The 25811-nt window shown below is 38.6% G+C and overlaps 1 protein-coding gene across 4 annotated transcripts; it reads left to right on the forward strand.

Moving 5' to 3' along the window:
- Positions 1–229: 229 nt before the first annotated feature.
- Positions 230–24989, forward strand: CUNH18orf54 (chromosome unknown C18orf54 homolog). Of its 4 annotated transcripts, none has more exons than XR_011472209.1 (9): positions 230–389; positions 3474–3802; positions 5092–5874; positions 6554–6701; positions 10125–10227; positions 13534–13665; positions 15804–15874; positions 21518–24559; positions 24680–24989. XR_011472209.1 is itself a non-coding variant. In XM_070421180.1 (8 exons), exons 2-8 carry the CDS (start codon positions 3520–3522, stop codon positions 21588–21590), a joined length of 1593 nt encoding a protein of 530 aa, XP_070277281.1. In that variant the 5' UTR covers positions 230–389; positions 3474–3519; the 3' UTR covers positions 21591–24989. The 4 variants fall into 4 exon arrangements, 2 of the variants coding, with proteins under 2 accessions (XP_070277281.1, XP_070277282.1); XR_011472208.1 differs by having other exon boundaries at positions 21518–22075; positions 24518–24989; XM_070421180.1 differs by having other exon boundaries at positions 21518–24989.
- The last annotated feature ends 822 nt before the right edge of the window (positions 24990–25811 follow it).

Below are 25811 nucleotides of genomic sequence, written 5' to 3' on the forward strand. Positions count from 1 at the left end.
GCGCAGGCTGGACACCAGCAGCGGAGACGGAGGTGGTGGAGGTCGTGCGTAGTCCGTGGACGAACACCCACCCCAGAGAGAGGCGTGGGGAGAAACTACACTTCCCAGCAGGCAGCGCGACCGAACGCCCGCGGCGCCGCGTTCCCCTCCGGCACTCCGCCCCTCGGGGGGGCTCGCCCCGGGCGCCCGAGCGCCACGCATGCGCACCGCGAGCCGGCGCCATGTTGGGTCAGTTTGAAAGCCCGCGCGGGCGTTGCGCTCCGCTGTGACGGCGGAGGATGCTGCGAGCAAGCGAGCGGAGCCTGAGGCGCGGCGGGGTCCGACCGGGATGCTTTGTTGCGTCTCCCGCCGGGCTACAGGCCTGGGTTCTCGGCGGGCAGTTGTGAAGTGTGCGTGTTTATTTCTCTCTCGTCCGGACCTTTGTCGGCGAGTTCGGCCCGAAAAAGGGGGGGAGGGTTTCGAGGGGCGACCGGTCCTTTGACAGCCCGAGGGAAAGGCTCCGGGAAGGGTGGCGGGAGGGAAGGGGAAGGCGACTCTTGCGGGAGGGCGCCTGCGGAAAAGGGACAGTTTTAGGGGGAGGATCGCGGACCGGGACCGAGGTGCCCGACCTGGGTCTCGGGGAATCGAGGTGCCGACTGAAGTGAGGGTGGGGGGTGAGCTTTTGGGGCCGTCACCCCGAGGATCTCGGTTGCTCCCCGTTCGCTCCCGAGGCGCTAATGCTCCAGCCTGAAGCCGTGTCTGATGGCGGGGGCCCCGGAGGCAGGGCGTGTCCGGGGCGGGGCGCCGGCTGCCCGCTTACTCCTCTCCTGCCGCCGACGATGCTCCAGGGCCGGCTCCGTCCCGGGCGCCCCGGAGCCGTGCGGTCTGAGGCCCGTTCCCTGAGGGTGAGCTGCTCCCGTCGGCGCCTCGGTGCGGACACGGTGTTTCCGAGTCGGAGGCGGCTGACGGTTCCTGCGTTTCCCGTTCTGTTCGGGTGATGGGTTTCCCTACGGGCGCGGAGACGCCCGGGTGTTGATGGAAGAAAAAGATGCTGGGGGTTTGCTGCCAGATCCCCCGGGGGGAGAAGTGCGGGTCTGTCGGGCACTGTTTGAAGCCGAGTGACAGCTGCGGAGGGGGCGGTTAAGTATTTCTTTCTACTTTGGTTTCCTTTCGGGAACTTGGCACAATGGTACTTCGATTGCCCCGCCCGTGTAGCCCAGTCCCCATGGGCCGGACCCCAGCTGCAGGCTAACCTGCGGGCGGGAGCTCTGCCCCCTGGTGGCCAGCGCCCGTCACAGCTAAGCGTCGCTTAGGCTTTCCAGGTGCGCAGCTGCTTAATCCATCCTCTGTAAGGAGTTGGTTCTCAACCTTCCTAATGCCGGACCCTTTAATACAGTTCCTCATGTTGTGACCCCCAACCATAAAATTGTTTTTGTGGCTACTTCATAACTGTCATGTTGCTACTGTTATGAATCGTCATGTAAGTATCTGATATGCAGGATGTATTTTCATTCTTACAAATTGAACATAAAGCATAGTGATTAATCCCAAACACAGTATGTTATTCTATATGTGTTTTCCAATGGTCTTAGGCGACCCCTGTGAAAGGGTCGTTCGACCCCCAAAGGGGTCGCGACCCACAGGTTGAGAGCCGCTGGTATAAGGAGTTGTGTGCTCTCCACCTAGTCTCCTCTCCTTGGGTCACCATGTGTTTGACCCCTTTACCCTCTCCTGCCCCTTCCCCTCAGGTAACCATGCTGTTGTCTGTGTCTGGGTTTGTTGTTTTCTGTTTTATAGCCCACATGAGTGAAATCCTATGGTTCTTGTCCCTTTCTGTCTGACTTCCTCTGCTTAGCACGATATTCTCATAATCCATCCATGTTGCAAGTGGCGCTCTTCCATCCTTCCTTGCCCCTGAGCAGTATTTCATTGTATTTATGTACCATGTGTCCTCTAGCCATCGCCCACCGAAGGACCCGTAGGTGGTTCCATGCCTTGGCTGCCGGGACCAGTTGCCTGGCCATTCTTGGGTGTTCACCAGGGTCACCGCACTCGGCAAAGCAGGGGCTGAGCATTGTTCTGTCGCTGCTTCCACCGGCTGCTTTCATCTCTTGCAAAGGCGGTTGCACAGTTGAAGGCTGGACGGAGGATGTGTTACTCTGTCTTTACTTTCTCAAATGGAAAACTTTCAGTATTTTAAAGTCATATGTGACAGTTGTTTTGAAAAACAACATTGGAAGTTGTTATAACTTAAAACATTCCCAAAATACAGCCAAAAGTTAAACATATTAACTTTGTAATATCATAGCACGTATTAAGTTCTAGACATTAATGTTTTATTCTCAGTACAGAAAACCCATTGATTTAATTTTAAAAGAATGTCACATTGTGCACTGAAGTAGTGCCTATTCATTCTGTTATTTCTTAGGGCTTCAAATATAGATCTTGTTATTGTTATACTAAGGTAGACAGGAATTCTGCCCATTTTAGTGATGCAAAAACACTAAGATGAATACATTAAGTCAGTTTTCTAATTATTTAAGCCTCCTTTAAAAGAGAGGTAGTCTGAATCTTTTTAATATAAGAATTGAATATAGTGAGGATAGTACCAAAAATAAAGGTCAGAAAATGATTATTAACAACTAGAGGCCCGGTGTGTGGTCCCTGTCACAATCCAGGACCCCACCAGTGCACAATCGGGCCAGGGAGGAACCAAGGAAGGGCTCCAGGGCGTGTCCAGCTAGTCTAGTCCAGTTCCCATCGGCAGGACCCCAGCAGCAAGCTAACCTACTAGTTGGAGCATCTGCCCCCTAGTGGTCAGTGCACATCATAGTAACGGTTGAATGGTCACTTAGGCTTTTATATAGATAGATGTTTTAGAAAAAGAACATTTTGCACGTTCATTTTATGCTATGACTTGTAGTTTATTTCTTTATATTTTGTTCTCAAGTCTTTTTGGGGTGAAGGAGTTGGCTAAAATTACATATTGGTATTTACAACATTCTCCACTGTTCCTTCTTGTTGTTAATACCACATTTGATGCATTTAAAAATTTATTGAGGACCTACTATCTGTAGTGCATAGTGGTAGGCTTATGAATTGAGAAGTATTATGTATAAGGGAATGTTAAGTATTGTGATGTCATAGAATATATCACCATAAGAAAAGACTGTGAATCAGTTGTTTTAGGATGTTTAAAAAAAGTGAGTACCCTTTCCTTCCTATACTTATGCATGTTCTCAGATAATCTTTGTATACATAATTCCAGGCACATAGTATATACTTAATAAATGTTTTCTAAACTGATGATGAAGGAATTCACAATAATTAAAATAATAAAAAATCTACAATGTGTATGGCCTTTAAAGGATTTATAGGTAATGGATTTTATTCTTTAAAGAAAATTATAAAAAGTTTACATATTGAATAATTTCTTTGTATATGGCTATTATTCCTTTTACTTGGAACCTTAACCTTTTGTTTTTGTATTACAGTGGTTTCTAAGAGAAATGAACAGAAATAACCCACTTTGAGGAAGGCATGGCAAAACCAAATACAAAGCACAGAGTTTGTTCTCGGGAATCTTCAGTATCTTCTCTGTTAGCGAGCTGCAGCCTCAGTGGTAGTAATTCCTCTACCGCTGATGGCTCTGTTCAGTATAAGGATAAACTGTACAGTTCTGCATCTCAGGCTCTGCAGGCCTATATTGACGATTTTGATCTAAGCCGGACGTATCCTGGTATAAGCACTGGAAAGATTAACATTGATAAATGTCCTGCTAATATGCCAGAATTCTCCAACTATATTTATAAACCAAACCATGGTATGCTTTTATTGTTTGTTTTCTTTTTGTCCACTGATTTAAATCATTTGAAAGATGTGTTGTAGCCTTTGAAATCCAGATGCTTTTTTTTTTTTATTCTTTTGGGGTAAAAATTACTTTTATAATGTTGAGATCTGAATATATTTCTTAAAGGACTGTATACTTATCTGGAACTTAGGAATTTTCAGCTAAGATCCCCTTGCAACCTTGGAGTGGAAGCTGATGAATTACAGCAGGTGGCTGGTTCTAAATCCTTAAGCCGTTTATAATGGCATCATAGAAAAAGTGTTGACTTGGTGGTATTAGTTTTCATTTACTAGCTTAATGACTTAAGTGAATCGCAGCCTTTCTGAGTTTATACTTGTTCCTGTGCAATTGATTGCAAAGGATTATATTAGTCTTCCTGAGCTCTGTTCTATGGAATAATAATATTCACACTACATTGAGTTTTTCCTTGATAAGGCTTTTATGAAGACAAATTTGGAATATGAGTCTGTTGATAACCAGTTACTGAGCACTTATGGAGTAGTCCTAGTATGGAAAACGTTTGCATTCAAATTTTAGGAGGATATGGGCACTATTCCAGAGGAGAATTAGAACAGCTATTCGCTATTGCAGAATTAGTAAAGAAAGCAAATTATTTTTCACCTAATTTATTCACAAACTTTTCCAAATCCTGTGTTGCAGCCAGTATTGAGTGACCAATATTAATGTGAGTGTGTCAGTGGATTGTGTATGTCTAGATCAGTGGTTCTCAACCTTCCTAATGCCGCGACCCTTTACAATTCCTCATGTTGTGGTGACCCCCAACCATAAAATTATTTTTGTTGCTACTTCATAACTGTAATTTTGCTACTGTTATGAATCATAATGTAAATATCTGATATGCTATATGTGTTTTCTGATGGTCTTAGGCGACCCCTGTGAAAGGGTCGTTCGACCCCCAAAGGGGTCGCGACCCACAGGTTGAGAACCGCTGGTCTAGATGAAAAAAGTAGAAGAAACAGTAAATTAAAGAACATGGGAAAGGTCAAGAGGGTGTAGAGATAAGGGTAGAAATGAGTTAAAACAAATTGATATGTGAGGGGGGAAAAGCACATTCTATTTCATCAATGTATCCCTTTTATTCTTTTAATCAAAACTTTATTGAAGATCATGGGAAAGTGGCAAAAATGGTTCTTTAATTCTTTTTTTTCCTTAAATTCTTAATTCTCATTTACTGTTGGATATTTTGAAGTGTTTTTATATGTGATATGGGAAGATAAACAGAAGTATGCTTTGTTTTTCAGCTTTTGAAAAATTTCATCACAAAAAAAGCTCCTTGTCCTCATCTTCTAGAAGACGGACTATTAATGACATAGACTCCATTAGCCTCACAACTGATGATCTGTTAAAACTTCCAGCAGATGGATCATTTCCTTTTACTTGTGTTGGACCAGGTCATCAAATTACCAAGAAAACCAAGAAATGCATTGGAAGACTGAGTTTATCAGATACTGAAAAGAATCAAAATTTTCAAGAACCCTGCATTGCCAGAAGCAAGGATAACTTAGTTACTCCTGTGGTATACACAAATACAAATGGAAAGCAGTGTCATAAGCTAAAAAACCTAAAACTTGTGAATAAGACGAGTAAATGCATTTCTGAACCATCTTTTTTTAAGAAATCATCTTTCAAGGGCAGTTCAGAACGCGATCTTGAAAAGAATTACCCAAGATGGCTGACTGGCCATAAATCTGACCTTAATGTTTCAGGGATAACTAGTATACCTGATTTCAAATATCCAGTCTGGCTCCACAATCAAGACTTGCTACCTGACACAAATAGTCAAAGTATTTATAAAATATTTAAAGACGAGCATTGTTCCCCAAGACATAGTTATCAGGCACAAAGAACTTCTCGACCTATGAATAAATTAGATTGTTTCGAATATTCTTTTGAACCCTCAAATATTTCAGATTTCTTGATTGGTGATCAAAGATTTGTTAATGAATATAAATGTGATTCTGAGCATAGCCAATGTCATTGTGAGAATCCCCTTCTTCCAGGACAATTCAAAAAGCCATTCAATGGTAATTGTTTTTTGTTTGCTTTTAAGAATCAAAATGCTGTAAATTTGACCTAATATCTAGGAGCTTTTATGTTACATTCTTGAGGTAATGATCAGATTATATATTTTTTGAACTCTTATGGTTTTCATTTTAAGTAGCATTTTATAACTAGAAAATATCTACTTTTATTTGTTTGAAATGTCACATTTTGACATAATTTGCTGTTAAAGATGTGTAGAGGGGGTATCCCCAAAAAATGTATACACACTTTAACAGCTGATAGCTCAATTTTAAAAATGAAATGTATTTTTTTAAATATATTTTACTGATTTTTTACGGAGAGGAAGGGAGAGGGATAGAGAGTTAGAAACATGGATGATAGAGAAACATTGATCAGCTGCCTCCTATACACCCCCTACTGGGTATGCGCCCGCAACCAAGGTACGTGCCCTTGACCAGAATTGAACCTGGGACCCTTGAGTCCGCAGGCCAATGCTCTATCCACTGAGCCAAACCAGTTAGGGCAAAAATGAAATGTATTTTAATAAACACTGCCTTTATAATTATTCAAAGTGTATGTATACATTTTGGGGGAGCACCCTGTATGTATACCAAGTTATCTGAATCCTTGTTGCTTTATGAGATTTTGCCATGCTTTGCATTTATTTTTTTCCTTAATCAATGTAGTCTTTTAAAATAGGTGACAAAATTGAATTACTTATCCTGAAGGCCAAGAGAAATCTAGAGCATTGTACTAAATTACCGAAGTCTATGAAACAGGATGATAGCCCTTGTTCATTAGATAAACTGGAAGCAGAAAGATCGTGGGAAAATGTTCCTGTTACTTTGTAAGTACGTTATTAATGGAAAAGTCATGTAAGGTCATTAGTTTTCCATATGAAAAATATATGAACATCTAATTTATTTTTATATAACTTGATTATAACTAGCAATGTAATGACATGGTAATTCTGTAGAAAATGGTGTTCAGTGTTGCTTTGCTTGATAATATATTTTTCATTTGTTACCACAAGATTGTGAGTTATTTAATAACTTAGGTACATTATATAACTTTTGTTTTTGTTACATGTTCCTTTTGTTGCACTATAAAATATTGATATATGTTTACTGTGAGGAATTAGAACCAAAAGCAACTATTTTGTAGAAGGAGGAGGGCTATGGAAGTCTTGTTACTTTCTACTATATTCTCTCCATATATTAAGAGTTCTCTATTTCTTTTCATTTACATTGTACTTTCTCTTTCAGTCGTTATTTTCCGTAAATGATAGTCCATTTTTATATTGTATAAATTTTTATAATTTCTAAGATTATTTTCATTTGTATATTTAACGTTTCAATGACATAGTTTCTCAGAATAATTTAAGAAGTGTTCACCTAGATAACTGAATGTGAACTTAGAGTAAGGATTAGGAGTTTAGATAGGAAAGCTTTTTTTAGTGATATTATTATATCTAGTCTTATTAGAAATGCATTCTTGGTAACCCTATATCCTGCCTTAGTTTCTGATATTTACTATATTCAGTTGTCTAAACTTTTATTTTGTCATAGATGGAGTTTATTAGTTAATGGATCCTTTTTTAGTTCTCAATTAAATGTCTTTTTTATTTTTATTTATTTATTTTTAAATGTGTGCACTGACTACAATACTGGTTTGGAATTCCAGCTCTGTCAGTTCTTCGCTGAGATCTTGTACAAATTTTGTCTACTTTGTATAATTCTAATTTGTATAAGGTCTTGTACAAGTTCTTTTGCTTTGGTGTTTTTGTGTGAGGATTCAATTGTTTAGAAAATAAATAAAAGGTACTTAAGTCAGGATATGGTTGGTAATCTCGTAAATTGTAATTTGATGATTATTCAAAATACATTTTTTCTTTGTTTAGCTTTATTTTTCAACTAGAGGCCCAATGCACGAAATTTGAGCAAGGTGCTCAGCCCTTGCAGCTGCAGTGGATTGCCTCGGCCCTCGCAGCCCAGGCTTCGTCCGGAAGAACATTGGCTGTCCGGTCTAATTAGCATGTTATGCTTTTATTATTATAGATTGTTGGTTCAATAATATTTTTTTAAATGAGTCAATAGATCTAATTTTTAAATTTATCTTTATTTTTTAAATATATTTATTTATTGATTTCAGAGAGAGAGATAGAAACATCAATGATGAGAGAGAATCATTGATCAGATGCCTCCTGCATGCCCCCTACTGGGGATTGAATCTGAAATCTGGGCATGTGCCCTTGACTGGAATTGAACCTAGGACACTTCAGTCCGAAGGCTGACACCCTATCTATTGAGCCAAACCAGCTAGGACTATCTTTATTTCTTAATTTCTCTTTATCAGTTGTTCTGTGTATTTGTAGAGTATCATAGCTGCAATACTTTGCTTTCAGTTGGAACCCAAACGGGTGCGCAAATAATATCAGAGATATTTAAGGGTGAAAATTTTAATGTAGTTTACTTATAATTAGATAATATAACTTCTGGTTAGTATAATTATTATCATCAGTGGTTTGGCCCAGTACTTTGTATACAGTAGTTGATGTTTAGAAAATTGGGTTCATATAGTGATGGGTATGTTTGTATATAAAATTAATGATGGATTGTGAGATGAAGGAATAGACCTAGCCTTAGTATGACATTGACAAATGATTATCAATCTGTCATAAGAAAAATTGGCCCTAGCCAGTTTTGTTCAGTGGATAGAGCTTCACCCTGTGGACTGAAGGGTCCCAGGTTCGATTTCGGTCAAGGGCACATGCCCAGGTTTTGGGCTTGATCCCCAGTAGGCAGCGTGCAGGAGGCAGCCAATTAATTATTCTCTCTCATCATTGATGTTTCTATCTCTCTCCCTTTCTCTCTGAAATCAATAAAAATATATATTTTTAAAAATTGACCTGGATGTACTCAAAGTAATATACTAAAAGATGGAGTATAACTGCAATCAGATAATTATTTTTTTGTTTTAATGGAAAATTCCAAAGAAATACAAAGTAGAAGAGTAGTATAATGAATCCTTATGTACCCAGCACCCACCTTCAATAATCAGGTAAATGCTTTTGATAACGGTGAGTGGGTGTACAAACTCTTATAAAGAATGAGGGGGGTTGCGGGCACATCCCCAGTAGGAGATGTGCAGGAGGCAGCTGATTGATGTTTCTCTCTCATCGATGTTTCTAACTCTCTCTATCTCTTTCCCTTCCTCTCTGTAAAAAATCAATAAAATATATTTTAAAAAAAAAAAAGAATGAGGGAAAAAACTACCGGAAAAACAATAAAAAGCTGAGTTACAAATTAAATGAGTCAATAATGAATTGCTGCTAAATAAGAAAAATTGTGAACTTTACATGTTATAAATAGATACTTAGATATATTTATTGAGCATCTATTAAAGGTACCAAGTACATGGCGTTAATTTATGCAGTACTTCTGTGAGATAAGTGGGACTACAAATGTAGAAATTGAAGTTCAGATAAGTATGTTACATAAGGTCATATAGTGACTGGGTTTGGGATTTGAACTTAGGAATTATAATTTCAAATTTGATTATTTTCCCACTCTAATCTCTTTTCTATGTTAATGCCAGTTCTGGGGTGGGACATCTGTCCTATTGCTTTGACGTGGCAGAAAGTATAACTGCCATCCCAGTAGAAAATCTTATAAATTCATGAGAGTTTTGTGTATTATCATTGGGTAACTAACAGTGTTTAATTGGGAAAATGTACTGCTTATTTCAAACAAGTGAGCTTTGAGAGCATAGCCTGTAGTTGAAGGATTATTTGTTTAGTTGAAGACTAATTTCTTAAATTTTTTAAATATATTTTTATTACTTATTTCAGAGCGGAGGGGAGAAGGAGAGAGAGATAGAAACATCAATGATGAGAGGGAATCATTGATCAGTTGCCTCCTGCATGCACCACTCTGGGGATCAAGCCTGCAACCTTGGCATGTGCCCTGGCTGGGAATGGAACTGTGATCTCCTGGTTCATAGGTTGACGCTCAATCACTGAGCTATGGCAGCCGGTCCAAGTTTTTTTTTCTTGAAGCTTTAAAGGAGAAGCAAGGAGGTAGGGTTAGATTCTGGTATAAATTCAGGAAGAAGATGAGAGAATTATCAAGCAACATCAATATGAATCATATCTATAACAGTTATTTTTTGGTGACCATTTATATTTAAATGATAACCATTCAATTATATACTGCCTAATTTTTATAAATTGGGAACTTAATTGCTATCTTGTCTCTTAAACCCTATGTAGTAAATCTCCTGTTCCTGTTAACTCTGATGACAGTCCTCAACAAGCTCCAAGGACAAAGAATGCTAAAAGGTTCCTTGAAGACCTTTTAAATGATGATGATCAGGTGGGTGAGTTAAATCTTTTTAACTTATTAAAAGACTAGAAGCCCGGTGTACAGATTTGTGCACTGGTGGGGTTCTCGGCCTGGCTTGTGCCCTCTTGCAATCCAGGACCCCTCGGGATATCGGAGGCCTGGTGCATGGTTTTGGCCTGATCCCCACAGGTCAGGCTGAGGGACCCCACCAGTGCACAAATAGTGCACCGGGCCTCTAGCATGCATATAAGATCTTTGGTTAATCTCTTCCCGCCCTTCCCTCTGAGATTCATCATTCTGTTCCATGTTTCCATGCCTGTGCATTGATCGTCTGTCCCTGGTGGTCAGTGCGCGTCATAGCTACCAGTTGAACAGTCAAACAGTCACTTAGGCTTTTATATATGTAGATTCTAAAGTAGAGGGACCTGGGATTGAACTCTTACAGAAAGCCTAAATTGTCATTAAAATCTTGGTCTGTTTGTTTTCTGGAAAACATATGAAACAGACCATTATAGGGTAAATTATATCTTTTCACAGGGCAGCTGATTATTGAGAGTTGTGTTTCTAAGATATAGTTGTAAATCTCTATTTTTTTATGATTTGTTGGTGGTGGTGTTAATCATCATTCGAGGATATTTTTCCATTAATCTTTTTTTCAGAGTGGAAGAGAGAGGAAAAGATAGAAAGATCGATGTGAGAGAAACACATCTATTGGTTGCCACCTGTGCATGCCCTGACCATGGCCAGGGTCAGGGAGGAGCCTACAACCAAGGTACATGCCCTTGACTGGATTTGAACCCAGGACCCTTTGGTTCACAGGCCAATACTCTATCCACTGAGCCAAACTGGCTAGGGCTCTATAATTTTTTAAATAGGAAAATATTATCCAATTTTACTAAATCAGCATATGTGCTTTTTGCACATAACCCCAAAATAAAGCATAAATGTGTATATGTGCACATAAGATATGATAAACAATTTGATTTAGAAATAAAAGCCATGGTGTTAAATACTGAAATAATGCTTTTGGGGTCTTCCAAGTACAGACCTTATTCTACTTTCACCAGTTTTCCTACCAATGTCTTGTTTCAGGACCCAATCCAGGATTCAGTTTTGCATTTAGTTGTCATGTCTCCTTAATTTACTTCAGTCTATTACAATTCTCAGTTTCCCTTGTCTGTCATGACCTTGACACTTGAAGAATACTGGTCAGTTGGCTATTTTGTAGAAAATTCCTCAATTTGTTTTAGTCTGAAGTTTTCTCATGATTAGAATGTGGTTATGTATTTTTTGCAAGAATGCAACAGATATGCTGTGTGCCCTTCTCAGAGCATTATATCAGAGGGTTCGTGATGTATTGCTACCATTGATATACAGATAATGTATATCTTAGTTTGCACTGCTGTAGTATGCCATAGACTTGGTGGCTTAAATAGCAAACATTTATTTCTCACAGTTCTGGAAGCTGAGAAGTGTAAGATCAAAGTGTTTGGTGAAGTCCTGCTTTTTAGTTTGCAGGTGGCCATCTTCCCCATATATTCACATGGTAGAGAGAAGAGGGAAAGCAAGCTCTCTTGTGTCTCTTATAAGGACACAAATTTCATTCATTTGCTCCACACATGCCTCTCCTCCAGATATTGTCACATTCGTTAATGCAATAATATAATAACATACAAAGTTATGGAAATATGTTAAAATTTGTGCTGTTAACCTTGAATACTTAGTATCTACTAGCTTTCTCTTTAGTAAAATTAATTTCCCTTTGTAATGAATAAATATCTTAGGGGAGATACTTTGAGACTATGCAAGTAGTTGAAAACTTTCATTCACTAATTTTAGTATCCATGGGTGAATCTTGTTTTTTCTACATTATTAATAGAAATTCTTGTGTAATGAAAGGCTATTCCTTCTCCCCCCAGTTATTTGTTTATTAAATTATATCAGCAGGGATTCGTAGATATTTATTTTATTCTAGGTTTATAATATAACTAGAGGTCCGATGCACAAAATTTGTGCAAGAGTAGGCCTTCACAGCCACAGCTCCTCGATCCCTCCTTTGCAGCCACAGGCGGCTACCTCAATCCCTCCCTCACAGTCACAGGCGGCTGTCTTGCTCCCACAGCTGCAGCCCCCCGGCCCCAGCTTCGTCTGGAAGGTCGTCCAGAAGGACATCCAGACAGTCCTTCTGCTGTTCGGCCGTTCAGTTGATTTGCATATTACGCTTTAGTACTATAGATATTATTTTGTTGCTCAAATTCTTCCAGTTTAGGCCATAAGGAGTTCCTTCAGTTGGCTCCTGTGTCTTTTTGACATGTCCCCCTTTTTTTGAGCTGTGGTTCTTTTTATTGGAAAATGTTGTTTAGCCATTATACTTAACTGAATCTCTTCACCAATGAGAGCACACTTTTAATACTTTTTTAAAAAAATAATTGTTTAAAGTATTACATATGTCTCCTTTTTCCCTATTGACACCCCTGAGTGCAAGCCTCCACCACCCCAGTGTCTGTCCATTGGTTATGCTAATGTGGCACTTCTAATATTCTTTGCTAGTCAACAATTTCCTCTAGATTTGAAGTTTAAATTATACACATATTTACGGTCTGTGTTGAATATGTTAAATCACAGAAATCTTAAGAGGACTATTTGCCACTTTGTGGATAGTTTTCAGTACACAGCAACTCATGTATATATGTAAAAATAATAGGTTGGTAAAGACTTTTAAAAAAAATTTGAAAATATCTATTACAGATTGTTTTAAAAGAATCCTGACCACCTATGTAGCTTAAGTGCTATTGCCCTCTTGGGATGTAGATAAGATCAGTGCTAATTAAGTTATGAGTGTTTTTTAGGTAGCAAGGAATGTGTGGCCCATGAAGAGATGGAAAACCAGTATTCTGTGTGTCAGACATATTTAAAAGTGTGTAGAGAATAAATGTATTCAAAATTCTAGTTATTGCTCACCTGATAATCAGCTCCATTTACACACCTGAAAAGAGCAGGTTGACTTACCTGCTCTCTGGGGATGTCTTAGTTCTAAAAATCTTTGATTTTAAATGTACTAAATGAATGCATTATAAACATAAACAAGTACTGTTCATTTTGAAAGAGCAAAAACTAGAAAGGATATGCCACACTGTTACTAATGATTACCACTGAGTAACTTCATCTGGGAACTAGGTAAAGGGAGGTGATACGTTATGCACGACATTTAAAAACACTCTGTTGACATGTATTGTTAGGATTTTTGCATTAATTTTGTATTGGGGAGAATATTACAAAATAGAACATTTTGCCCCCAAATTTGAATGGTTAATTGATCATCTGTTTTAACCTTAGAGCTGTACCCTGTCTGGAGGAAAACATCATGGTCCTGTTGAAGCCCTGAAACAAATGTTATTTAATCTTCAAGCCGTACAAGAAAGTTTTAATCAGAATAAAACTGTGGAGCCAAAAGGAGAGATTAAACAAGTAAGCACAAACTTGATTTATGAATTGGGATCTGTGAAGAGATAAGAATTCTTTCTAGATCCTCTTTAGTTAGACCTCCAGTTTTATGTTAATAAGCAGGCCACATAACACATGTTGTAGAGTTGGATTATTCTTTTTTTTCCCCCAGAAACTTATTCACATTGAATACTGTTATATTTCTGCAGTTGTATATCCATGAATGGATTGTTTTATTTAGTTTATGGTTATAAATACACCATCTGCCGAAACCGGTTTGGCTCAGTGGATAGAGCGTCAGTCTGCGGACTGAAAGGTCCCAGGTTCGATTCCGGTCAAGGGCATGTACCTGGGTTGTGGGCACATCCCCAGTAGGAGATGTGCAGGAGGCAGCTGATTGATGTTTCTCTCTCATCGATGTTTCTAACTCTCTATCTCTCTCCCTTCCTCTCTGTAAAAAATCAATAAAATATATCTAAAAAAATATTAAAAAAAAATACACCATCTTATTTAGATGTGATGATATCACAACTATGGTATGAACGGATTGTAAAAGTTGTTTTTGAATTGCTTACAAAATTATTCTCTGTACTCCAACTTGTATTTATAAATTGGGGAGAGCTAGAAAACCTTTTTTTTTTTTTAAATCCTCACCCAAGGACATTTTCATTTATTTTTAGAGAGAGAGATAAACATCGATGTGAGAGGGAAATACTGATTGGTTGCCGCACCTGCCCCACTTGGGGACTGGTATCAAACCTGCAACCCAGACATGTGCCCTGACTGGGAATCACACCCCAGACTTTTAGTGTATGGGACAACATAACCACCAACTGAGCCACACTGGCCAGGGTGAAAACGTTTCAACATTATTTTTAAATATATTTTATTGATTTTTTACAGAGAAGAAGGGAGAGGGATAGAGAGTTAGAAACATCGATGAGAGAGAAACATAGATCAGCTGCCTCCTGCACACCTCCTACTGGGGATGTGCCCGAGACCAAGGTACATGCCCTTGACCGGAATCGAACCTGGGACCTTTCAGAAAAAAAGGGTTGTTGAGAAATTGAGACAGATTATATAAAGTACTTATTATAGTGCTTGGCACCTGATAAAAGCTTAATAATTACCTTATCCTATATAATTAAAGCCTAATATGCTAAGTGTCTGGTCAGCCAGTTGGCAGTTCAACCAATCAAAGCGTAAAATGCTAATGATATACTAAGGCCACTCAACTGCTCGCTATGATGTGCACTGACCACCAGGGGGAGACGCTCCAACCAGTAGGTTAGCTTGCTGATGGGGTCCATCCGATCGGGACTAAGTGAGATGGGCCGGACATGTCCTGGAGCCCTGCTGCGGTCCCTCCCTGGCTGGCTAACATCCTGCGTCCCTCCCCGGCCCCTATCATGCACTGGTGGGGTCCCTTGGCCTGGCCTGCGCCCTCTCGCTATCGGGGACCCCTCAGAATGTCAGAGAGCCAGTTTCAACCCGATCCCACAGGCCAGGCCAAGGGACCCCACTGGTGCACGAATTCGTGCACCGGGCCTCTAGTTAATAAAATAATTACCCTAGTAATAAAAACATTAAAAAACTTAAATAGTAATACTTAAATTGTTTAAACATAAGAATGCCTTAAAATACTTAATAAATGTTTTTATTGTCATTATTTTGATAGGATTATTCAGTAGAGCTTTCTGAAATTCAGTTTTCATTACAAATGAGTAGGTTAACTCTTGGGGACTATCATGGCCTGCTCTTTGGAGTTGTATTTCTTAATTTTTCTCTTTCCATTCTAATGATCATAACATTAACATAAAATGTGTAATTTATTTTTCTTTCCTTCCCTTTTTAAACATTGAGACAAGACCGAGTTCATTATAAAGTCATAATTTCAAACCAGGATTTGATTTTTTTATTGGACATAATTTAAAAGCATACTTTAGGACAATTTAAAGATGAATCTAAATATAGTTATATTATTTTTAGAATAAAGAGAAAAAATATGTAATACTTTACTGAAAATTTTTTGCTAGATTTATTTGGAAACAAAGACAATATTTTTTTTTACTGTTCTTTTAAGTCACATATTAAATAGCATTTATGTTTATAATTATATAGTATTTTCAGTATTTTGTTTCATTTGGTCTTTTTAATAATAGGTTTCAGAAGATGATTTCTCTAAATTACAATTGAAGGAAGGTATGGTTCCGATTACTAGGTCACTTCAAAAGTAAGTATTCTCTAGTAATTTCTGAATATGTTATGGGTACAAATCTATTTCAGCCATCTCTTAGATTGAAATCAGAAGGTTTCAGGATGGAATTAAATAGTTATAAGGATACTAAACTTCTTGGAACATACTGTTTAATCCTGAAGTTTTCTCTTAAACCTGTATTTTTCCCTATTTTTAAAAAAATATATATTTTATTGATTTTTTACAGAGTGGAAGGGAGAGAGATAGAAACATCAATCAGCTGCCTCCTGCACACCCCCCACTGGGGTCGTGCCCGCAACCAAGGTACATGCCCTTGACTGGAATCGAACCTGGGACCTTTCAGTCCGCAGACTGACGCTCTATCCACTGAGCCAAACCAGTCAGGGCTGTTTTTCCCTATTTAAAATGTTCTTAGGACCTAATGAGATAACCTTAAATACCTAAAATATAATGATGTGAATGGTCTTAATTGATGCGCTTCTATTTATGAACAATAACAACAATTTGAGCTAGTATTGGTGTGGATGTCCTGGAAAAACACCTTGATCATGACATGTATTTTCATATATTCCCTCTAGAACAGTGGTTCTCAACCTTGGCTGCACATTAGAATCACCTGGGAATCTTTAAAATCCTGATTTCTGGGCCTCATCCTCTGGAAATTCTGTTTCTTTGTTACTAATGTTGTGGTCCCACCCCATAACAAAGAAACAGAATTTTCAGAGGATGAGGCCCAGGAATCAGGATTTTAAAAAAGAGTCCCAGGTGATTCTAATGTGCAGCCAAGGTTGAGAACCACTGCTCTAGAAGAAATACAGTAATCATAAATAATTCATTATTTGACCTATATCCACAGAAAACTAAAGTGGATATAATGTTGTGGATATCTAGATAATCTAAATGCCCTAAAGGTGTTAATCGACCTATTTTCTTAGTTAAATTATCTTAAACTGAAAATTGGGAAGGAATACATGTCTTTCTTAATTGGCAGAGGGAAGGTATTTACTTATAGGTTTGGTTGTATGAATATAAAGTGCATTCAGAAGATGGTATACTGAGCTTAGGAAAAGCTAAGATGAAAATTTTTTACTTTCATAACACCATTTCACTTGGCTGTATACAGTGTTGTATTATGACCCTTAAATTGATGTTTTCCCCATTAGCCTGTTTTTCACCTTTTTAGGAAAAAAAATAAAGAATTATTTCCTTCTACAATTTTATCCTCCACTTCTCTAAGTAAATTATTTATTGTCAGCAGGGCAGATAGAGGTTATTGTCAGCAGGGCAGGTAGGGAGACTGAAGATTTCATTTCTGCTTAACTTTCTTATTCCTTCCCATCATACCTCACCTATCCCTCTACTTCCCTCCCTCCTTTCTTCCATTTTTAAAAAAAATATTTTTTTTCTTATTGATTTCAGAGAGGAAGGGAGAAGGGAGAGAGAGAGATAGAAATGATGAGAGAAAATCATCAATTGGCTGCCTCCTGCATGCCCCGTGCTGGGGATCAAGCCCACAACCCAGGTATGTGCCCTTGATCAGAATCAAACCTGGGACCCGCCCCCCAGTGCCAAACCAGCCAGGGCTCTTCCATTGTTTTTTAAAGGTATAAAACAAACTACATAGGACTAAAAAGGAACCAGGTATATTGAATTATAGTTATGAAAATATTAAAATAAATTGCTAATTAGTAATATGTGCTTATTAATGCATTTAAAGTAAGACAATACATTTAAAATCTAGGTAAGTTAAAATTCATTTTGTAAAAACATAATATGAAGGCCTTTTGATTGCTTGAATAAAAGCATTAAATTATGGCATGGTCTTTTACTTATTTCACATGTTGATCAGCAAACAATTAGAGAAAGGAAATATTGGAAAGCATTGATTTCTGGGTCACCAGTGATACCTTACTATTCAATGCATAAACAACTAGGCTTAAAGTTGTCTAGTGGTTGATCAGTTATGTCATATGAACTTTTGGATATAGACAGAAAGACTTAGATAACATAGGTTCTAATGGTTGGTTTGATACCTATTATAATTTTGTAACTATCATATATTATAATTTTGAAGTAGTAATGAGTTTAAATGATTTTGATATTCCTGTAATGATTGTAATGTGACATGAAAATATCTCCAGTTTCTGTGGCATATGAAATCACAGATTTGGTTTGTTGCTTACATGCATAATGGAAAGAAATTCTAATTTATAGGTGGTATTTAGTGAAAATAAAGATGAGGATGGCCCTAACCGGTTTGGCTCAGTGGATAGAGCATCGGCCTGCAGATGCAAGGGTCCCAGGTTCGATTCCGGTCAGGGGCATGTGCCTTGGTTGCGGGCACATCCCCAGTGGGGACTGTGCAGGAGGCAGCTGATCGATGTTTCTCTCGCATTGATGTTTCTGACTCTCTGTCCCTCTCCCTTCCTCTCTGTGAAAATTCAATAAAATATATTTTAAAAAAAAAAAAGATGAGGATGTTTTTTCTCTATCCATTTTCAAAGTCCTTTAAATGCAAGGGTCTGGCCATTGGGGTTGTAAGTAAGATAAGATTCTAGTCACTTGCCTTTTTCTTTCTCTTGAATCACAAGTAGTTAAATAATACACCTGAAAATAAAAGGGAAGATAATTCCCAAATATATTTGCAAATTGTCTTTTTTTCTCATATCTGTATGCCTCTAGGAAGAAAATAATTCTTTAGGTCGAGAGATGTACTATAGGATGTAGAAATGATAGGGTCTAGTTAATTTTACCTCTGATTGCTTAGTAACTTTGGGTGAGTTATTGTCATTTAGTTAAAGCAAATGAGAATCTCAAAAATTAACTGAAGTTGCCAAGGGTAGCAGAATCCAATTTCTTCTCTTATCTATATATAGAGGCCCAGTGCACAAAAATTCGTGCATGGGGGTGGGGGTGGTTCCCTTAGCCTGGCCTGCACCCTCTCCCAGTCCGGGACCCCTTAGGGGATGTCCACCTACAGGCTTAGGCCTGCTCCTCAGGGGATCGGGCCTAAGCTAGCAGTCAGACATCCCTCTGGCAGCCTGGGAGCCCTTGGGGATATCAGTTGGAAATCCTTAGCATTGCCAAGGAGGCAGGAGAGGCTCCTGCCACCGCCGCTGCACTCACAGCCATCAGCCTGGTTTATGGCAGCGGAGCTCCCCCTGTGGGAACCCATTGACCACCAGGGGGCAACTCCTGTGTTGAGCATCTGCCCCCTGCAGTGCACATCATAGCAACCAGTCGTTCTACCTTTAGATCAATTTGCATATTACCCTTTTATTATCCTATCTAATAATAGAGAAACATGATAATTAACCATAACTTTGCTACCCTTCCCATTGGCTAATCTGCAAGATATGCAAATTAACTGCCAACCAAGATGGCGGCCGGCAGCCACGCAGCTGAAGCGAACATGAGGCTTGCTTGCTCCAGTGATGGAGGAAGCCAAGGTTCCCCGCCTGCCACAGCCCAGCTCTGAGTTCCGGTTGCAACAATGTTGCAATTATAGAAGCTAAACAAATCAGATACCTGCTTTCAGCCAGCCACGCCTCAGAGCTGGAGCCGGCTCTCAGCTCCAATGACAGCTATAGAAGGTAAATAAATCCCAGGGAAAAAAAAAAGGCCGGGAGCTTCAGTCGCCCGCCAGCCTGAAAATGGCCCTCAACCCCTCACCCAGACTGGCCAAGCACCCCAGTGGGGACCCCTACCCTGATCCAGATCACCCTTAAGGGCAAACCAGCCAGCCCCCACCCGTGCACCAAGCCTCAATCCTATAGAGTAAAATGGTAATATGCAAACTGACCCTAACAGCAGAAAGACTGGGAATGACTGGTCACTATAACACACACTGACCACCAGGGGGCAGACGCTCAATGCAGGAGCTGCCCTATGGTGGTCAGTGTGCTCTCACAGTGGGGAGCTCTGCTCAGCCACAAGCCAGACTGATGGCTGCCAGTACAGCGGTGGTGGTGGGAGCCTCTCCTGCCTCCTCAGCAGTGCTAAGGATGTCTGACTGCAGCTTAGGTCTGCTCCCTGCTGGCAAGTGGGCATCCCCCGAGGGCTCCCGGCCTGCCAGAGGGATGTCTGATTGCCAGCTTAGGCCCAATCCCCTAAGCCAGCAAGTGGTGACCCCCAAGGGGTCCCAGACTGCGAGAGGGAACAGGCCGGGCTGAGGGACCCTCTACCCCCGAGTGCACAAATTTTTGTGCACCGGGCCTCTAGTATAGGCTGTAAAAGCCCAATATGCAAATTGTCCCTGCGGGAGTTCGACTGGGAGACATCGCTCACTATGACATGCGCTGACCACCAGGGGGCAGCACGGAACAAAGGGAGGCCCCGGCCGGCAGCTGGCAGCCAGGGAAGGGAGGCCCCAATCAGCCCTGATCACTAGCCAGGCCAAGGGACCCTCCCCATGCACGAATTTCATGCACCAGGCCTCTAATTAATTATATTTGAGTAAGTGTTCAAGAAAGAGACACTTGGTTGAAATAGATACAATGCAGTAATTAACACTAATAGTTTCCTTCACCTCTTTATCCTGAGTATTTATTTCATTTATTGAACCTGTGTTAGAGACTGTAGAATAGGTTGTTATAGTAACCACCTTTAGCTCATCTTAGAAATTAACCATTAGAGATTACACATTGTTATTTGTTTTTCTTGATCTCTTGTTCATCAGAGATCTGAAATATGGTTGATTAATATGGTTGACATTTTCTGAGTGGCCCTTGAATCTAAAGGATAGGAGAGGGAAAACTGGAACAGTATTTTTATTTTTATTTATTTATTTTTTTTTTATTTTTTTAAAATATATTTTATTGATTTTTTACAGAGAGGAAGGGAGAGAGATAGTTAGAAACATCGATGAGAGAGAAACATCGACCAGCTGCCTCCTGCACATCTCCTACTGGGGATGTGCCCGCAACCCAGGTACATGCCCTTGACCGGAATCAAACCCGGGACCCTTCAGTCTGCAGGCCGTCGCTCTATCCACTGAGCCAAACCGGTTTCGGCTAGAACAGTATTTTTAGAGGAAGGTTGGAAAGTTAAAGCCTCTCTCTTCCTGGTTTGTTTGAAGGATGACTGAGTTTTCTCCACTGATACCTGACCTGTAATCTTAGCTTTATTTAGAGAAAACCATGTTGTTGGTATAATACTACATCATTCAACATACTTGTTTGTTTCCTCCATGCTCAATAAAAATGAGTTTTCCTCAGAACTAACTGATCCTTTAGTGGTTTTTTATTTTAGCTATCTTGAATGCATATGTAAGAAATAAGCTATACACATTGTTTCTGAAATGATATACACTGTTGTGAAAATTATTTGAAAAAATGTTTTGTTATGTGTGATAACAAATGATATCTATTGTTTCTTACTAAGCTTACTTGGAAAACTTTCAAAACATCTTGAATGTCAAAAATAATTTTTTAAAAGTAAATGTTTTTATAGAGTTTTAGATGAATTTTAACCCTCAATTATTCAGTTATCAAAGTTTTGAAAGGAAAAATTCTCAGTTTGATATTTGTTATTCTATAAATTCATTTCTCGTACTAACTTTGAAGTTAATAAACAATGTAATCACCATTTCTTGCTGTCTGCGTTGCCTATTCAGTCCTTAATATTGGTTTATAATGTGTTTTATACTTTTTAATGAAGGGCTTTGCACCATTTATCTCGCCTGAGGGACCTGGTTGATGATACCAGTGGGAAACAGTCACCGAAAATGTGAAGAGGAAAATAAAAGTTTAACCAATAAATAGTCACCACAAAAACAAAAATGTATTTTTTTCCTATTGCTTAAGCTGGCAGAATAATGATAAGCCATCCACTATTCTGATTGGTTCAATTATTATATATTTAAGAAACAAACTTGAAAGTGTCTGTAGGTTTTGTGACCTATCCTCATTTTATGCCAAAATACCAGAATGTGAACTGGAAGGACCTACACTATTCTATGGTCTGACTTTGGTCTTCAGGCCAGCAAATGTCTAATATTCAAAGATGGATGGATGATTTCCGTTCTTGAAGCTCACGTGGACTTAACCTTCTTCAGCATCCTCACCATTTTATCGTCTAGTTGTGGATTAAGAAATTCTTCCTGGTTTCTATTTAAAATCTCTTAAGTGGAGTAGACTTTTTGTTACAGTTAACATCTACTTTTAAGGAACTTAAAGGAATATCAAAATTCTTGTGGTGTATCTTATCCATATGGAAGTATGTTACTTTTAAATTTTGTAAATCAAATATTTAAGATACGTTGTATTTGCAAATAACATTAATAATGGGGTGGTTCAGTGTTAAAAGGAATATTGTTCTATGTTGTGTAATTCAAGAGAACTTTGTTTAATTAATGCTTTGATTTGATTCTCTAAAAGATAGTCTTTTTTTCAGTTTTACTTGAGAGAAAGAGGAAGAGGGAGAGAGAGAGAAGGAAACTGATTTGTTGTTTCACTTACTTATACATTCATTGGTTGATTCTTGTATGTGGCCTGACTGGGATCAAACCCACAACCTTGGTTATCAGGACGACTCTGTAACCAACTAAACTACCCGGCCAGACTTAAGATAATGTTGATATTACTTGACAGTTTACAAAACATTTTGTGGGGAGATATTTGAGAATTTGATATTTTGATACTAGATTATTTACCAGATTTTAGTTTGGGGGTTAACTCAAATTAGTAAAAACTATGAGATCAGTGACCAATTGCTTTATGAAATTTTGTAACTAAAAAAGAAAATGAATATGGGAAATCGGAAAGCAATACTCTTTTTTTTTTTTTGCAATACTCTATTTTAAAGCTACTTTGTAAGAACTGAACTTTCTCTAAAGCAGTCTGTAGTCTTTAAAGTTTGTCTCTACCTGGAAGTGAGCAGAGCTGCATTCTTTACCACAAAACTAAGAATTTAAGTTATAAAGTGTGACTAATGAAGCATATGAAATTAAAGAATATCTATGTATACAAATGCTACAAATTAACTCTTTACCTAAATGGCAGCATCCTTACCAAGTAGCTTTATTGTCAAATAGGAATTTCTAAATACATTATGTCAGATAATTTTTTATTTTCTCTAAATGTAAAGCTCTATCTATATAAAACCTTTGTTATAGAACTTACTTGTCAAAAATGTAAAGTGAACCCTGTCTCTATTTTCTTGACCAGTGAGCCAGTTGTCATAGGGTTTTCTGTGCTCAGATTGAGAGTCTCTTGCCTCAATAAGTTTGTTTGGTTTCCTGTGTGGAGGTACCTGCCATGGACATTCTGTTTTCTGATCATCTTCCGGTCTTCTGCTTCTCAGCTAATAGTTTGCATCCAGTCAAACAGGCGTTATTTTGATGATTTAAAAATGTGGTTTAGCTGTTGCAGGTTTTTAGCAGGTGAACATCAGGTGGATCTGGGCTGAGCATGCTCTAGGCTTAGTGAAATCCACTGTTAGACAAATTCTGAAGAAGGCAGAGAAGATAAAGACATCATGTAATAAACTTCTAATTACATAATATATGCTGGTCAGACAGAGGATATACTTAGAAAGCATCTCCAAAGAGATTATGTGTAATGACTGAATGGCACTGGTTTGCTTACTGCTCCCATTTGCAAGAAAATATCTCCAATACTGAATAAGATAATACTGCTTTAAAATTTTATGTTATAACTAATATTTTAAGAAACTTGATTATATTTAATGGAGTACATTTTTTTTGTTAAATATGAAAGTTAATCTTTTACCTGAAAAGGGAATAAATTTATCAAAATGATTAATTTCAGCCTTTAAAAAATATGTAGGAGAGTCAACTAAGAAAAAAACTAAATGATAAGTGTTCAAGAAATTTAAGAATTGATTTAATTTATTACATGTTAAATATTTCAGTTTTTGTTTTTGCCAATCTTCACCGAGGACATTCTTTCCATTGATTTCTAGAGTGGAAGCAAAGGGGAGAGACAGTGAGAAACATTGATGTGAGAAGGTTACTCTCCACATAGAATGGTTGCCTCTCGACGAGGGCCAGGGATCGAACTTGCAGCCCAGTTACATGCCCTTGACTGGGCATCAAAACTGCAACCCTTTGGTCCAAGGGCTGTTGCTCTATGCACTGAGCAACACTGGCCAGGGCTCTTTCATTATAAAAAATTTTCTTTTGTTCATTGATTTTTAGAGAGAGAGATGTTGATGTGAGAGAAACATTGATTGGTTGCCTCCCGTACGCACCCCAACAGGGGATTGAACTCACAACCTAGGTATGTGCCCTGACTGGAAATCAAACCCACCACCTTTTGTTGTACAGGATGACACTACAACCAACAGCCACCTGGCCAGGGCCCAGTATTTTTATTTTGAGATTTCCTGGGGAAAAAGGGAGACTACAGTATTGACTGCTGAATTGGGAATTTAAAGCAGAAAATGAGAACAATTAGATTTTTTAAATTGCATTGGAAATATAAAATTTTATCTTTTTCTCAGGTATATTAAGAATATTAAATAAAAAATTTAATAAGACATTAACATTTTTGACTATGAAAAAAATTTAACCTAATTCCAAAAGTTGAGATTAAGGGATAAGAGTGTGATGTATATGTGATGACAAAACTCAACTGTTTTCTCTATTATCAATAAGAACTCTACTTTTAATTTTTTTTCTGTGATAATTTATTTCAGCTTCATGGAGATTTCTGACCAAATTGAGGAACTCTATCTTGGGTTTGTTTGAGTTAATTGTCTTCTCTTTTTATGTTATTTCTTGTTGAAATTTCTATATGTGGGTGTTTTGGTATTTTTTTATTTAATGTTTATGATACTGTCTTGTTAAATTACATATAGGTGTACCTAAATGTGCCTGAAGATGAATCAGGACAAGATTCCTTTCTCCCACCTGTATTTTGAATACATACAATTACTCATAGATTTGGATTTTTGTTTAAGTTTTCCTGTCACACTCTTCACTGTGTCTCAGAACCTATTTGATGGAAGTGCTATCGTGAAGAAGTGAACTTGTCAAAAGGCATGTGGCATGAAAGCAGACAAAAGAAGTAATGGGCCAATAAAATTGGTAATTTCTGAACAACTGAAGTCTCTTCAGATGTGGAAGACGGTGTGTCATTCTATTCCCTCTATCAATTGGAAATTTCATACCTGGGTCAATATTCGTTTGGGTTGCAGTGCCCATCACAATGATTGGGACTAACCTAGGCCTATACCTGAACACATTGTACAGCAATAATTGTCAGATATTTTTCCTGTGATATTTGAAGTTATTCCTTTCCTACTCTGCTTCCATTCTTTTTTAATAGTCATCAGTAGTCAATAGCATTTTCCTTTTTGAACATGAAAATCTTTGCGTTTTACCCTCCCAGTTTACATTATTGTTACCTTGACGGGACTTGTCTGTGTAACAACTTTCTCACAATGTAACAAATTTTATATATATATATATATATATATATATATATATATATATATACATACATACACACACACACACACACACACACACACATACATGTATGTGTATAGATATATAGATTTCAGAGAGGAAGAGAGAGAGAGAGAGAATCATTGATGGTCTTCCCCCCCGTACGCCCCACACTGGGGATCAAGGCCACAATCCGGGCATGTGCCCTGACAGGGAATCGAACTGTGAACTCCTGGTTCATAGAGCCACGCCACCCAGGCAACAAATTCAACTTTGATCCATCCTTCAGTAACCTAGCTGAGACTAGCCCATTGGCCGCCTAATACCCGTTTTAGCCTTAAACCTTTTTCCCTGCACTTTCAGCCCTTACACTGAAGACTCCGCATGCCACCACTGGTTTATTTCATCAAATATGCTACAACTAAGTGCTCAGATTCTCCCAAACTTTCCATGGAAATATTCTCACCTTTGTGTATATATATTACTCCCATACTCAAAACACTCCACTTTCTTTCACTTAGGTTATCTAAACTTTAGGTT

This window comes from Myotis yumanensis, unplaced genomic scaffold (assembly GCF_028538775.1).
Source record: "Myotis yumanensis isolate MYYU_CA2020_CCGP unplaced genomic scaffold, mMyoYum1.0.hap1 SCAF_7, whole genome shotgun sequence".
Lineage (NCBI taxonomy): Eukaryota > Metazoa > Chordata > Mammalia > Chiroptera > Vespertilionidae > Myotis > Myotis yumanensis.

Coding starts and splice junctions, on each gene's coding strand:
- CUNH18orf54 (XM_070421180.1), top strand. CDS start 3,520: ATGGCAAAACCAAATACAAAGCACAGAGTTTGTTCTCGGGAATCTTCA. Junction 3,803..5,091: donor TATTTATAAACCAAACCATG/GTATGCTTTTAT, acceptor TTTGTTTTTCAG/CTTTTGAAAAATTTCATCAC. Junction 5,875..6,553: donor ATTCAAAAAGCCATTCAATG/GTAATTGTTTTT, acceptor CTTTTAAAATAG/GTGACAAAATTGAATTACTT.